The sequence below is a fragment of the Falco punctatus genome (assembly GCF_963210335.1).
Source record: "Falco punctatus genome assembly, chromosome: 1".
NCBI classification, from domain to species: domain Eukaryota; kingdom Metazoa; phylum Chordata; class Aves; order Falconiformes; family Falconidae; genus Falco; species Falco punctatus.
In genome coordinates this window covers 86,253,204-86,265,889 of record NC_137580.1, presented here as the reverse complement: position 1 = coordinate 86,265,889, position 12,686 = coordinate 86,253,204, and the positions used below count along the sequence as shown (strand labels likewise).

At 37.5% G+C, this 12,686-nt stretch overlaps 1 protein-coding gene across 4 annotated transcripts in view; it reads right to left on the bottom strand.

The window, feature by feature from the left end:
- Positions 1 to 30: 30 nt before the first annotated feature.
- Positions 31 to 12,686, bottom strand: part of GOLGA3 (golgin A3) — a 30,258-nt gene continuing 17,602 nt past the window's right edge. For all 4 annotated transcript variants that reach the window (XM_080373930.1, XM_080373932.1, XM_080373933.1 and 1 more), the window contains 11 exons: positions 12,329 to 12,423; positions 11,405 to 11,621; positions 10,586 to 10,729; positions 9,771 to 9,968; positions 9,130 to 9,246; positions 8,497 to 8,636; positions 7,535 to 7,667; positions 7,205 to 7,327; positions 6,614 to 6,778; positions 5,452 to 5,615; positions 31 to 4,465 (listed from right to left, as the gene is read on the bottom strand). In XM_080373930.1, coding sequence (XP_080230056.1) covers positions 4,258 to 4,465; positions 5,452 to 5,615; positions 6,614 to 6,778; positions 7,205 to 7,327; positions 7,535 to 7,667; positions 8,497 to 8,636; positions 9,130 to 9,246; positions 9,771 to 9,968; positions 10,586 to 10,729; positions 11,405 to 11,621; positions 12,329 to 12,423 — 1,704 coding nt within the window. In that variant the 3' untranslated portion in view covers positions 31 to 4,257. The remainder of the gene's footprint in view (positions 4,466 to 5,451; positions 5,616 to 6,613; positions 6,779 to 7,204; positions 7,328 to 7,534; positions 7,668 to 8,496; positions 8,637 to 9,129; positions 9,247 to 9,770; positions 9,969 to 10,585; positions 10,730 to 11,404; positions 11,622 to 12,328; positions 12,424 to 12,686) is intronic.

The window sequence follows — 12,686 nt, the reverse complement described above, 5'->3', positions numbered from 1 at the left end:
GCAATTTCTTTTTGAAAGCAGAAACAAGACTGAGCCCTTTACCAAAAATAGTTTATTGCACAAAACTTTTAAAGTAATCCCTATGCACATTATTTTTATAATCAACATGCTTTGTATGATCATAAACATTAATTGTACATAGTGTAACTCCTCCATCCCCTGGGTTATCCACTCAAGAACATGAAATTATTAACTTCTATCTTTACAAGTACCACCTAAGCAGACATTACTGAATGTCATGTGGAAAACATAACAAGATTTCATTCATAATATCCAGAACATCCTTCCCTCCCCTAGAAATCTGTGCATCTGTACTGGAAATTAGGCTGCCCTACTGCCCATGACTGAAGTATTACATATTATTAGGAGACAAGAGTGATCAGATGCCAGCTGATGAGCATTAGTAATTACTTTGACTGTAATTGCTTTCACATGAAAATATTTAAAGGCTCCGGTCACAGTAAGTCACATGCAACTATTCACACTTCCCTGGCAAAGTTAATAAAATTTATAATCACGAGCTTTTGCATCACCAGGACTGAATGTCATCTTTAAGTTAAATTGGTATTAATAATACTATCTGTCCCCAGCACACCTTTAATGTTGTCATAGCTAACACTAACAAACACTAACACACTTATGCCACTGCAGTTCACTCCCCTAAAAGAGAATATCTGTGAAAATATGAGCACTAGAACTTTCATTCTGGATATTACTCTACTTTTTACATATGTGAAATTTCCACAGATTTCAGCTAGGATATTGCCTGAATAAACAGTATGGGACCAGATTCTCCCATTGCATAAGTAGATAAAGGGCTCAGCTGATCCCAATACAGTGCACAAGTATTTCCAAGAAATCTGGAAGACAACAGAATGGAGCGTTATGCAATGTTCATCAACACCAGAGACTCAATAAAGTATTTTTTTTTCCACTGTAGGGTTTGCTGGTTTTTGTTGCATTTTTGGTTGTTTTTGTTGGGTTTTTTTTGCGTTTTTTTTTTTAAATGCACAATTATTCAAGAGTCCTCAAAAAACCCCAGCAGCATCTGTAACAGTAATGCTGCAGCATTTACCAGCTTCCATTGCTTGGGAAACATTCTCACATTAGAATGACATTTCTCCTTCATCAACAAGACTTGGTTTAGTAGGTAGCAACCACTGAAGAAACAGACATAGAAAATACATTCTGTTGCAGTGCTTGAAAAAGGAAAAGAAAATAAAAATATTTTAAGAGATAATTCTTTAGATTTTCCTCAGATGTATTTGGCAGTGCTGTGACAGGCAAAGGGAGGCAGTTTTCATTCCTACAGCTCATTTGGTTTTTTGCCCGGACAGGAGAGACCTGAAGCTTGATAGAGTGAGCATGCTCAGCCTCAGGGTGAAGCTGTTTAATAAACCAGCAACGATTTCTCTTGATAATTAAGAAGTGTAGCTTATGAGCCTAAAGAAAAAAAAAACAAAAAAAACCCCACCACTTTGTTTTCATCACATGCTGCATGCTCCTTCTAGAAGGCTTCCTCAGTGACTTGCACAGCTGAATTGACTTAGTACCTCACCAGATTTAGACCCTCAAGTCTCACCGTCTGCCCTTCCTTAACGTAAATGGCAGGTGCTTCTGCTTATAGAAAAAACACATGGTGAATATACCATGAAAACACCTAGGGCCCAGGTACTTTCAGAAAGAGACAGGTGGGTCTATGGGGAAATGTAATCCGAGCACTTCACAACAGCTCCCTCTTCTTCAAAAAGGAGAAATGTGCATCTAAAGCTACTTCACTGTACAAGCTCAGATGTCTTTTTAAGGAGCCAGTGAGAAAATGCAGCACTGCACTGAAAACGGAATGAAGTATAACTATTGATACAAAAGAAGAGGAGAGCACACATTCTGAAGAACTATGAAGGTTTCTAACAACTCTGGCTTCTTTGATACTAGATAAAACCTTTATCTATACAACACTGCCAAATTTAAGAGATTAAAACATAATGGATTCTTAACTGTAGGCAATGTATTTACTAAAATGAACAGCAACATTAACACTGCACAAGTGTTACTTCATTTAAAAAGTTATCAAATGTTCAGGATTTTTTTGTACTAAATACATTATTCATTACGTAGTTTTAATTTTGTTCTTTAACAATACTGCATATTTTTTTCTTCTTTGAACTTAACATACAGGCTAGTTCAAGAACATGACAGCAGCAAGATAATCAGTACAATTTACTCTGCAAAGTAGACTGCGGGAGTATGCAGACATTAACGTGTCTAAGGTAGTCTGTAAAGCTTTTGACTTCTCTTTGAATTGTTTGGTCATTCTGTATGATGGACACCAGCACCTAGTGCAACGCTGACACATTTCTTCCTTCACAGATTTCAAAACCTTGACTTTTGGCATCACTTGACTTTGATCCAAATAAAATGTAAGTTAAAATCCAGTAGCTGAGGGGCATGAAATCAGTCAGTATAGAGACTAAATGCAAAGTGTCCAACTAGACTAAGGCTTGAATTGGCAATTATGATAAATCAGACTTAGGATAAAATGTGGGTAGGTTTGGGTTTTTTTATTTGCTTATTTTTTGCCTTGCTGCTAAGAAAAATGCAATAATCCCCCCCACCCCCCAACAACCAAACCCATCCAAAAGCAGCAACAGTCTCTTTGGAAAAATACACAAACTAGTATTTTTGGTTTTTTCCCCAGCCACTTAAATCTACCTGTACTTAGTATATTTTTTAAAAATGCCAAACAATAGCAGATATAATTGACCTGCTTTGTGTTTTAAAGACAAAAACATGCTAATACAGGAGTTGCCACTAAATCTTCTAAATAATATCACATACATTTTGATTTGCGCTTTAGCACTTAGCACATTAGGTGAAGCAGTACCTCCACGCTGAATCTTTGCATGAGGAGAAGGCGGGCTTATCGCTGCACTACAAGCCACATGGAGCAATGAGACTAAAGGTGAAGGAATCTAAAGTGGGCTGCTTTAATAGTAATCTAGTCAAGGTGCTCTGCAGAGGGGCTGCCACAGTACCAACATTTCCATTCATGGTGGACACCTTGTAATAGGGGGTGCAAAAAGTAGGGGAAGTATGTAGTAGAAGATAAAGCTAATAAAAATAATAATAATAATAATAATTTTATAGGCATTATACTTTGTCTTTTAAAGTAAAAATAATTACATTTCTAAAAGCTCTGGCTTTAGGGGATGATTTCCCTAAGCCACTTGTACAGTATGTCAAAAACCAGCGAACTTAAATGTAACGTTAAAACAATGACAGTAACAAAAAAACCCTCATGTCAGCCTTAGCTTACAGTATATAAGCATATTAAAACAGATATTCAAAGTCAGAAAATTACGATTTTTTTTCATATATATATATATTTATTTTACACACATACCTTTTTCAAGGGTGTCTACTTCAAAAGTTGACCTAAAAAGGTGCAAGAAGTGTTTGTGCAGTGAAGCAAAGCTCCCTACTGGCTTGTGACTGTAAGAGAAAAACTGATACTTCACAAAACATCCCAGGCAAGTCTGCCAAAGATACATACTGCTCTTCATTGCTCGTCTTTACAGTCTTGTTTCTTTTGCTATAGGTTAGAGGTCACCTTCATAACAAGAAATGGCTTCAAATGAAATTTTCCTCTTTAAATACAGGTATTTGTAATCTGAACTTCAAGAATAAGAGATTATAGGAGGGAGGAGAAAGAATGCTCAGAATATCCAGTTCTCAACCACTGCTAATGGCTGAACATGAGCAGAACTTTTCCCTGCGATTTGGATACAACACAAGATGGTAGAAAACACCATCGCCCCCACCCATTTAAAAAAAAAAAAAAAAACACCCCCAAAAAAACCCCAACTCACCACACCACAATCCAGATGTTACATAATAAACAGTCATTCCTTAACAAACTCAATCAGATTGAACAAATACAGACCTGGAACCAGATGCTCCTTTTGATCTCATTTTAAACCTTCATCTGAATCTCTTACTAAACCCCCAAATGAGCTAGATTTACCACTTGGCAGCCCCCAACATGACAGAATCATTATGGTAACGTTTCAAACCAACCCTTGGAACAACATGTTCCTCATTTAATATTACACCAGTTTCTCAAAACCATGCCCTTTGCTTCTACAGGCAAAAGCACAATTCTGAACACCATTTTTAAAAAAGAAATAAATAAATAATTTTGATAAAGATTTGTTTACATACTTAAAGCAATAGGAAGAAAGACAACTGGTAAGGAGGTTATAGTGTCAAAGCTTCCTTGTCACTAACACTGTAATTCTGTTTCTTTTCATCTACAGTAGCAATCTCCTGCTGCTCTGATGCGGTTGCAGGGCTGGCAGAAGTAAGGTCCATTAGCTGTCCTTCAATCCGAGTCCACGAAGACATTGATTCATGTACTGTAATGGTGTGTTCCTCCATCTGACGCTGAAGGCTGTCCATCTCTTGCCTTTTGAAAGTATTGAGAACAAAAAAGCAAAAATTAACAAGCAGAAAGCTAACTGCTAAATGCAAGGTGAGAGAATTACTTTTCTGATCCTTGACGCTCCAAGACTATCTAAGCTATAGCCGTACACAAAAGAAAGAAGTCTGCAGGAACCTTAGGAACTGTCTTTAAGAGCAAAACAAACACAATATGCTTAACTCAAAAATAAGGGGCAACAATGCAGAAACTCCTTTGCTGCACATACTTATTGCCAGGGATGATGCAGCACTGTTTCCTCAGTAAAGGCACTGAGTGACTGCAACCTGATGGATGTGGTACACAAGCAGGTATAAAAGACAACGTGGGAGTTAGAGACGAGGAAAACAGCAAAGAAAAATAACTAGATAAACACATTATGACTTTAGTCAGACACCAGCTTAACAAAGTGACCAGCCTGGTAGTACAGGATCACAGAACATCCCAGGCTCACTCCCCCTCAAACATCAACTGAGGTGGTAATAGCAGCTCAGTTCTCCCAATAACCAGAGTTCCCCATCTTCCTGAAGTTGTGGCTTTCCTGCTAAGAATCTCATGTGCAACCTTTAAGGGCAAATCTGAAAATCTATTTTTGGCAGAAAGAACTTCCTCTGTGGAGAGTTCTTATTAACACACTGCCTGGGCTCAAATCACGAGCAGCCTTTCTGATGCTGTGAAGAGAGAAACACCAGCTTCTCCACCAGCAAGAACAACTAGAAATAGCTGTTTCTGGTTTGTTCTCCTGTGTGTGACTTAGGATGGACCTTTTGCCTAGTTTATCTTAAAGGCTTCTTTCCCTATTTCATTACCATATAAGCAAGCACTTAAAATGACAGAGCATCCTACTTTCCTAAATATAGTCCCAATAAGAGGAAAAGAATTCATTTCACAAATCCTTTTTTCCTTAAGCTGGCAGCTGGTTTCTTGGAAACATTTTTAGCATTATTTATATGGTTGAAAATAACAGGTCATACTTTAATTGCTGGAGACAGCTGTTCAGATTTTTTAAAGGCTCCTTGCTCACAGCTGTCGATGGTTTCAACAGTTCTTCCAGCAAGGCAGCAGGCACTGGACAATCAGGAATCTTGACTGGAGTCACAGGATTTGAAGAGTTATTCTCTCCTTTCAGTTCCTTCCTCTGGTTAAAGGAGAAAAAAAAAAAAAAAAAAAAAAAGAGCCAAAAATTCAATTAAGTTATTTCATCAGTGTAATTTTCACCACATAGAAAGTATCTCACATCATACTACTGGTACATATATGCATTAGAGAGCCAGAATCAGAAGCACATTCTTGTTAAGTCTCATGGATCACAAGCAAAAGTTCCTAACCTCATGTCATCTGCTAGCCATGCTGTTTAGTAAACAAACAGCATCTAGAAGGATCTATGCAAGAACTCTCTACTAAAGAAATAAACCAGGAATGATATAAAGCAAATTACTTGGATTTTCACAACAAATTCTTTCAGTATAGTTAAGGGAACAGTTCAGGGAAAAAAAGTATCAGTTAAGTACAATCAAAGGAATACTTTTGGAAATTCTGGAACCTGTCGGATGAGGTATCAGGGCCAACGTTTGAAAGAATGAAATGGAGGCTTCCATATCTGTCTCACTAAGTGACAGAATTACTTCAGGGAGGGAAAAAGCAAAAGATCTACTATTGCTTAATTTTCTATGTAATAGCAGCAAATCAGAAAATTCAAACCACTAATAGTTACCATTTAGAACTGTGGAAGGATGAAAAACTAGACAGTATGGAGAGAACAGAGACATGAACATTAAGAAGGTATTAAACTATAAGAAGATATTAACTCCGTATTCACCCATGATTCATTATTTAAGTGCTACCTTTCTTGCTTTATTATGTCAAAGTGTAAATGTAAGAGAATACGCTAAACACAAAGATTTCTGAAGTAAAAGGTGGGAAGTCAAGATCAGTGCAGTTACTTTTACCTGCAAATCTTCCTATATTTATCATTTAAATACCAGAACATCAGCAAGTCTGTATCACAAGCAGGCATTTCAGTTCAGAGTTTTCACCAGGTTTACTGCAGCAGAGTGTTTTCTGGTACTTCAATTTTAGAGCATTATTGGAGTATTTTCCAGTACCGTACAACATGCATTCTTCCTATTTAAATACCTTCTTCATCTTGCCGTGCTTCAAGTCCAACTTCAGTTGCTGGTTCTGCTGCAGCAGCGACTTCATGCTATTCTTCAGTTCAGTCACTTTAGCTTGCAGCATAAACTTATCCTTCTGAGTCACTGACAGGTCTTCCCTCACCATTTCCAACTCAGTCTTGATATTCTAAATGGGAAAAGAAGAGAATCACCATGAAACAAGGAAACCGTACAAGAGTTCCAGCCAACTAATGTTTTTATCATTTTTTTCCATTTCCAGCAGAAATTAGAAAAAGAAACAATAGAAACACTGTTATTTGAAACCAATTTGCCCTGGTGGAAAACAGAAATTATTTAAAAAAAAAAAAAAAAAAGGCAGAAGCCTATTTTAATGTCATAAGATCAAGGAAATAAGGCACTAACTCCACAGTCAAAGTAAAACTGAGAAAAGTAGAGACACTGCAGAACATATTGTGAATAAGTTTTTATGAATAAAAATGTATTTTCTAAAGTATCAGAAAGTATAACTATGCTTCTAACAATATAAATATTGTTTTAATTACCCCCCTACAGCAATAACCATTATCCATCAGAACATCCACTGACTAAATACCTGCAAGACAACTTGCATGCCTTCTAACTCCTTGTGACTGCGCTGTTCACTCATATCCAGCTGCTGCTTAAGCGTTTCAATTTCTCTTTCTCTTCGTTCTACTTCCCACTTGAGGTCTTCCACCTACCACGTTGAAGGGGGAAAGTGTCTTTAGAATTATATATAGCTGCAATCAGCCACAAAATCAGAAATATATTACTGTCTCATGAACCTTTCCTGGTTCTAAGAAAACCTAGCAACACTTCATCAAAAAATGCTGAATTAAAAGACAAATGAAGTCAAACCATGCATCACAAATAAGGATGAACACAGTAAATGTGCAGGTTTTACCTCTTGGCTTACTACAGGCTGTTCACTAAGCTTGTCATCCAGCTGCTTCTGCAGAAGCTGGAGCTGAGACCTGGCTTCTGCCAGCTCTTCCTGAAACTGTGATACCTCCTGGGAATGTTTTTCATCTTCTACCCTGCACAGCAGAATTAACAGACACAGCAGTTACTCAATCTGTCCTTTAAAAGAAGTACCTCACTGGGTTAGCTGTGTAACCATAAACGACAGGACAGTGCATGGAACCTGGTTTGTTATAGCTTTTACTGAAGGCTCTGCCAACACATTCGCAAGAGTTAAATCACAAGAAGATTTTATAGGAACCAGATGCATGAATAGATCATTATATATTGGGGGGGTGGGGTGTAAAATTCCTTGAGCACTGGTAATAGTCCAGTTACAAACAATAGATTATGTAGTAAAAAAAAAAACCCAAAATATCAACACACCAAATCAAAAAACCTGTTCGCAATTTTGCTTTTCTTTTAGGAGGAACAGGGTTAACCTTATATCCATGCTCATGTACATCTGATTTTCTTAAACTACAAGAAATTATCTTCTATACAAGAAAATAAATTTAAATTTGAATGTGTCATGGAATATATTCAACAATCAAAAATCATTCTCTATGTAGCTCCCCAGGGATGTGAAAGAGAGAAGAATAATAGTATATATATGAAGTGTTAATCTTTACTAGTCACATGAAGTAGTAGAAATCCATGTTGAAATGGTAAAAACAGCAGATGGTGAAACCTAAACACAGGGCACTTCAGATCTCAATTTTGAAGAGACAGAAAATTGCAAGTATTCACCTAGAATCCTAACATGCATCTTATGTTGAAATGTACTCCAGCTGAGCATGAACATAATCCATTCCAGACTGACAAAACCAAAAATTCACTAATGTATGCCTTTTTCAGATTATTTGTTTTATTTACTATTCTCTAAGAACTTGGACATTTACTTACTGCAGTTTGTCCACTTCAGCCTGAAGGGCTTGCACAAGCAGTTCTTTGGCATGTAGTTCTTTCTTGATTTCACTGAGCTCAAGCACAGCAGCTCTGTAATGACGGCGGTTATGTGCTGCATCTGCTTTGGCTGCTGCTTCCTACAAGAGAAAAAAAGCAATTTTTCTTTGTATCATCACTGTAGGTGAATCATAAAAGGAACTAGACTAAAGGGGTACAAAAGAAATCAAGAAGGGGGTTCTGCAACTGTTAATTTTTTTAGACAAAAAGAGGTGTTATTAGTGTTGTGATCCTTATTAATGCCAATGGCAGCTAGTAACTATATATAACGGAAGAAGTATGTTTGCCAGACTGCTTCTTCATTGTGAATTTCTGGATGAAGTGTCATCACTTCAGGATGTGTCCCATGCATTACAAGTCATAATGAGATGTTCCTGGTAGTCAATGAGTATGCTTAACACCGGGAACAACAGAAGAGACAGACATCAACTGATCTTTCAGCTACTGGCCATCATGACAGACACCCTGCAGGAAGCAGGATGTTATAAAGCATAGATTTTGTTTCAAGTTACTTTTCAAATACTTATATTTAAATCCCCTTTTAAGAAAATAAAACAAAAGATGAGACATTACCTGCTTCTTCAGGTCTTTAACTTTTGACTTTTCTTTCTCTAAGGAAGCCTGTAAAGCTTGAATAAGTTGTTGCATTTGCTGATCCTCTTCCTCTTTCCGCTTCAGGACTGCCTGTACCTGCATCACATCACACAAAAACACACATTTTGTGCGGGCTCACTGGAAGACCAGAATTGCCAGCAGAGGAAATACAAACACAAGCCTATGCAGGGATTGCAAAACTTCCCTCTGCTGTTCACCGGTAACTCCTTCCTCACGGTACCCAAGTAGCTGCAGTTAAATGGTAGCTCATTGCTTATATTCCCATGAACATATTACTACTGGCATAAAAATCTTTCATCTCAATGAATCCATATGTAACAGTTTGCATGTTCCAACCAACTTCAGTGAGCCACACTTTCACTACTGCAAATATTTTAGTGTGATTTGTGTTTTTCCAAAAGAGTGAGCTTCGTTTAGAGCAAAGTCTCATTTCTGGTCTCTTGTTTAGCCCCCTATATTACTGCTGTTACACAACACATGGGAGACCTGGTTCCGGAGAAAATGCACCAACTTTCTATCATGAGGAAGATGCGTACATCCTGTTATCAGAAATATGAGCTAATTCCTTTCTGAAAATATTCTATCAAAAGGTCAAATACCTGTAGATTCAGTTGTACCAAATCTGCCTCTCTTTTTGCTAATGCTGTTTCGAGGATATTGTTGTGCTCCCGCAAAGCGGCATTGGACTGACTAAGACCTGTAAGTTTTCCACGTTCATGCTCCAGTTCAAGCGCCAACTTCTTATTAATTTCTTCTAAACGTTTTATCTTCTTCCTGAAGCCTCTAGATTCCTGAAGCTATAGCCGAAGAAAAAAACCAAATCAAACAATCAAACCCAAACAACTCCAGCTTACTACCACAAAAAAAGCTGTGAGCTAAACTCATTAAAGGTCTTGCTTTCCCAGAGTGTGATTTCTTTCTTTTCTTTTTTAAATGAACATTCTAAAATTGGTTCAGTTGGGTACTTTTTCCTTTTGGAAGACTAAAATGCTTGTTAGAAAGCAGAATCCAGGAGTACTGTTCACGTGCAGATCAAGAGTAGCTGATACATGTAATTTTTTTGTGCAACTCTACAACTGAACACCAGCACTCTGCCCTCAAAAAAATCACTGAGCACCCATGACTCCAAAAACTTTCAGAAGGTAATGACTCAAACATTCTCACTGTCTTGTGACAGTGTGGAATCTAACACAGGAATTACTTTTCTCTCCCCCTATATGACAATGATTCATGAAACCATGAAGAACTGGCACTGAGCAGCAAAATTAGCAAGTGTCACTGACATTACATTTCCTATGTAAGATTCTGATTTCCTGCATTGCTGGAATAAAATTACGGTACTAAAATTTCTCCCTGCCTCTTGGGCACTTATAACTGTCACCTTCCGATCTACCATGCAAATTCAAGCAATCACCTCATCCTCAAGTTCCAGCACTTTCTCTTTGTATTCTTCAAGCTCCTGGCTGGTAAGTGAAATCACTTCTTGCAACTCTTTTTCCAGCATCAACTTACTGCTGCTAACGGCTTGCAATTCCGTCTCCAGAGCTTGAATCCTTTCCTAAAGACAAAGGGATCACAAGTGTGATTAATATATCACCCGTCTTACAGAAGTAATTTTGTTGTTTTTTTAAAAAACAACTACTTCTCTAGAAAGTATTAAATGAGGTGCTTTCCACCCTTGCATGCAGCTACTGCTGTTAGTATATTTGATACCTTGCTCCATTGGTCCAAAGAATTGGAGCTTCCCCTAGTAAATTAATTTTCTTATCACAGGCATAACATGTATGAGTAAGTTATGGCTACCCTGAAGAACTGTCAATGAGAAAAATGCAGTAAGAGTTTGAATTTTGGAAAATCTTCAGATGCTGAGCCTTTAAAAAAAAAAAAACAAACAACAAAAACCCCAAAACCAAACAAAAAAACCAAACCAACAATAACAATTAATCAGAAAATTTAGCACAAAGGCTGATCATCCTCTTGACCTTGGATTACAACTGGTGACCTGAAAGATGCAAGTGAAATAAAACCAAAAAAAGCCACCAACCAAACAGAAGTCTGGTTTGCCTTTTTGCAAAAGGAACTTCTCTCTGCTCAGAACACTGACAAATGTTCTTATCTAGCTTTATGTTCTGAATATTTTGATCACTTCAGTGTAAAATAGTATTTCAAGACTTATATTAATAACAAGATAGCTCTGCCCTTGTACGAACAGCGTTAAAAGACATCTGCATACCTGAGCAATCTGGTCATTTCCACCATCAGTGATTTGTGCTTTTAGTTTGCTCAACTCTGCTTCAGCAGATTCCTTTGCAGCGAGAGATTCCTGTAGACGACGACTAAGAATGCCAACTGCATTCTCATAGGCTTTATGTTTTGCTTTCATCTCTTTCTGAGCACTTGTCAGATCCGACCCTAGTCGCTTCATTTTCTGTTTCTGCTCAGTAATGGCCCTGGAGTGAAAAAAAAGAGAAAACATCAGGTAAAACCAAAAACTGTCTGAACACATGACTAAAAGATTAATTTTTCACACTGCCCCAGAAAACACAACATCCACTTCTCTCTCCTTGTCCCAGAGTCACCCATCTCATCAGAGAAAGCCATCAGTTGGTAAGGTACAATTTGGCCCTCTGTATGACTCTCTTGAGGCCCTCTTGAAGACTTGATAACATTCTAAGAAAATAGGGTAATTAAGAGGTCTTTGTCAGAATTACTAAAACTCTAGCATGAAAGAAGATATACTACTTTCTCTAAAACAACACAGAATTTAGAGTAAGTATCCAATCTAACCCGAGAACTTCAGTGGATATGTCAGGTAAAATAAAAACCCTGTGACCATCAGTGGGGAAAAAATACCCCAAACCCCAGGTTCTCATTAATGCCAGCATTCTAGCCACTGAAGGCTAAAATTGAGTGAATGGTAATTAGGATTAGCTCCAGTATGTATGTTATATGGCAGAGACTGTTGGTTACAAGCATAAATGAATCACAGAAAAAGCTGCAATTCCTGTGTAGCATGTGACCAACACTTTGCCATGGATATGACACTGACTACTTAAATTTCCCAAAGAAAAGACTAGGGAATAGGAAAATATTGCTAAAAAGATTAATATGAAAACCAAATGCTGTAGTTCTTTGCTTGTGCTAAAAGAACACTTACATTTTTGCTTCTTCTTGCATTTGTTCTACTTGTTGTTTTAGTGCCTGATTTGCCTCAGCAAGAGATGCCATTTGTTCCTTATCGAACTGCAAGGACTTAATAGGAAGGGAAAAAGCACCCATGAGTGTAAGAACAAAAGCACGTTTGCTGCATGTTGGATTATAAAAGAATAAGCATAAAATTTCAAAATAACTTCCATCTCTAAATATAAACTGTTCCAACGTTCTCCATCTCCTTTCTGTTTCCCTTCTTTAATTCTTCCCTCTGTGCCCACCACCATAACACGTATGACTGGAGTTCTAGCTTAGTCTTTGTTCTCAGATGGAGTTTGCTTTGGGACCATGGAAACTGCTTCGAC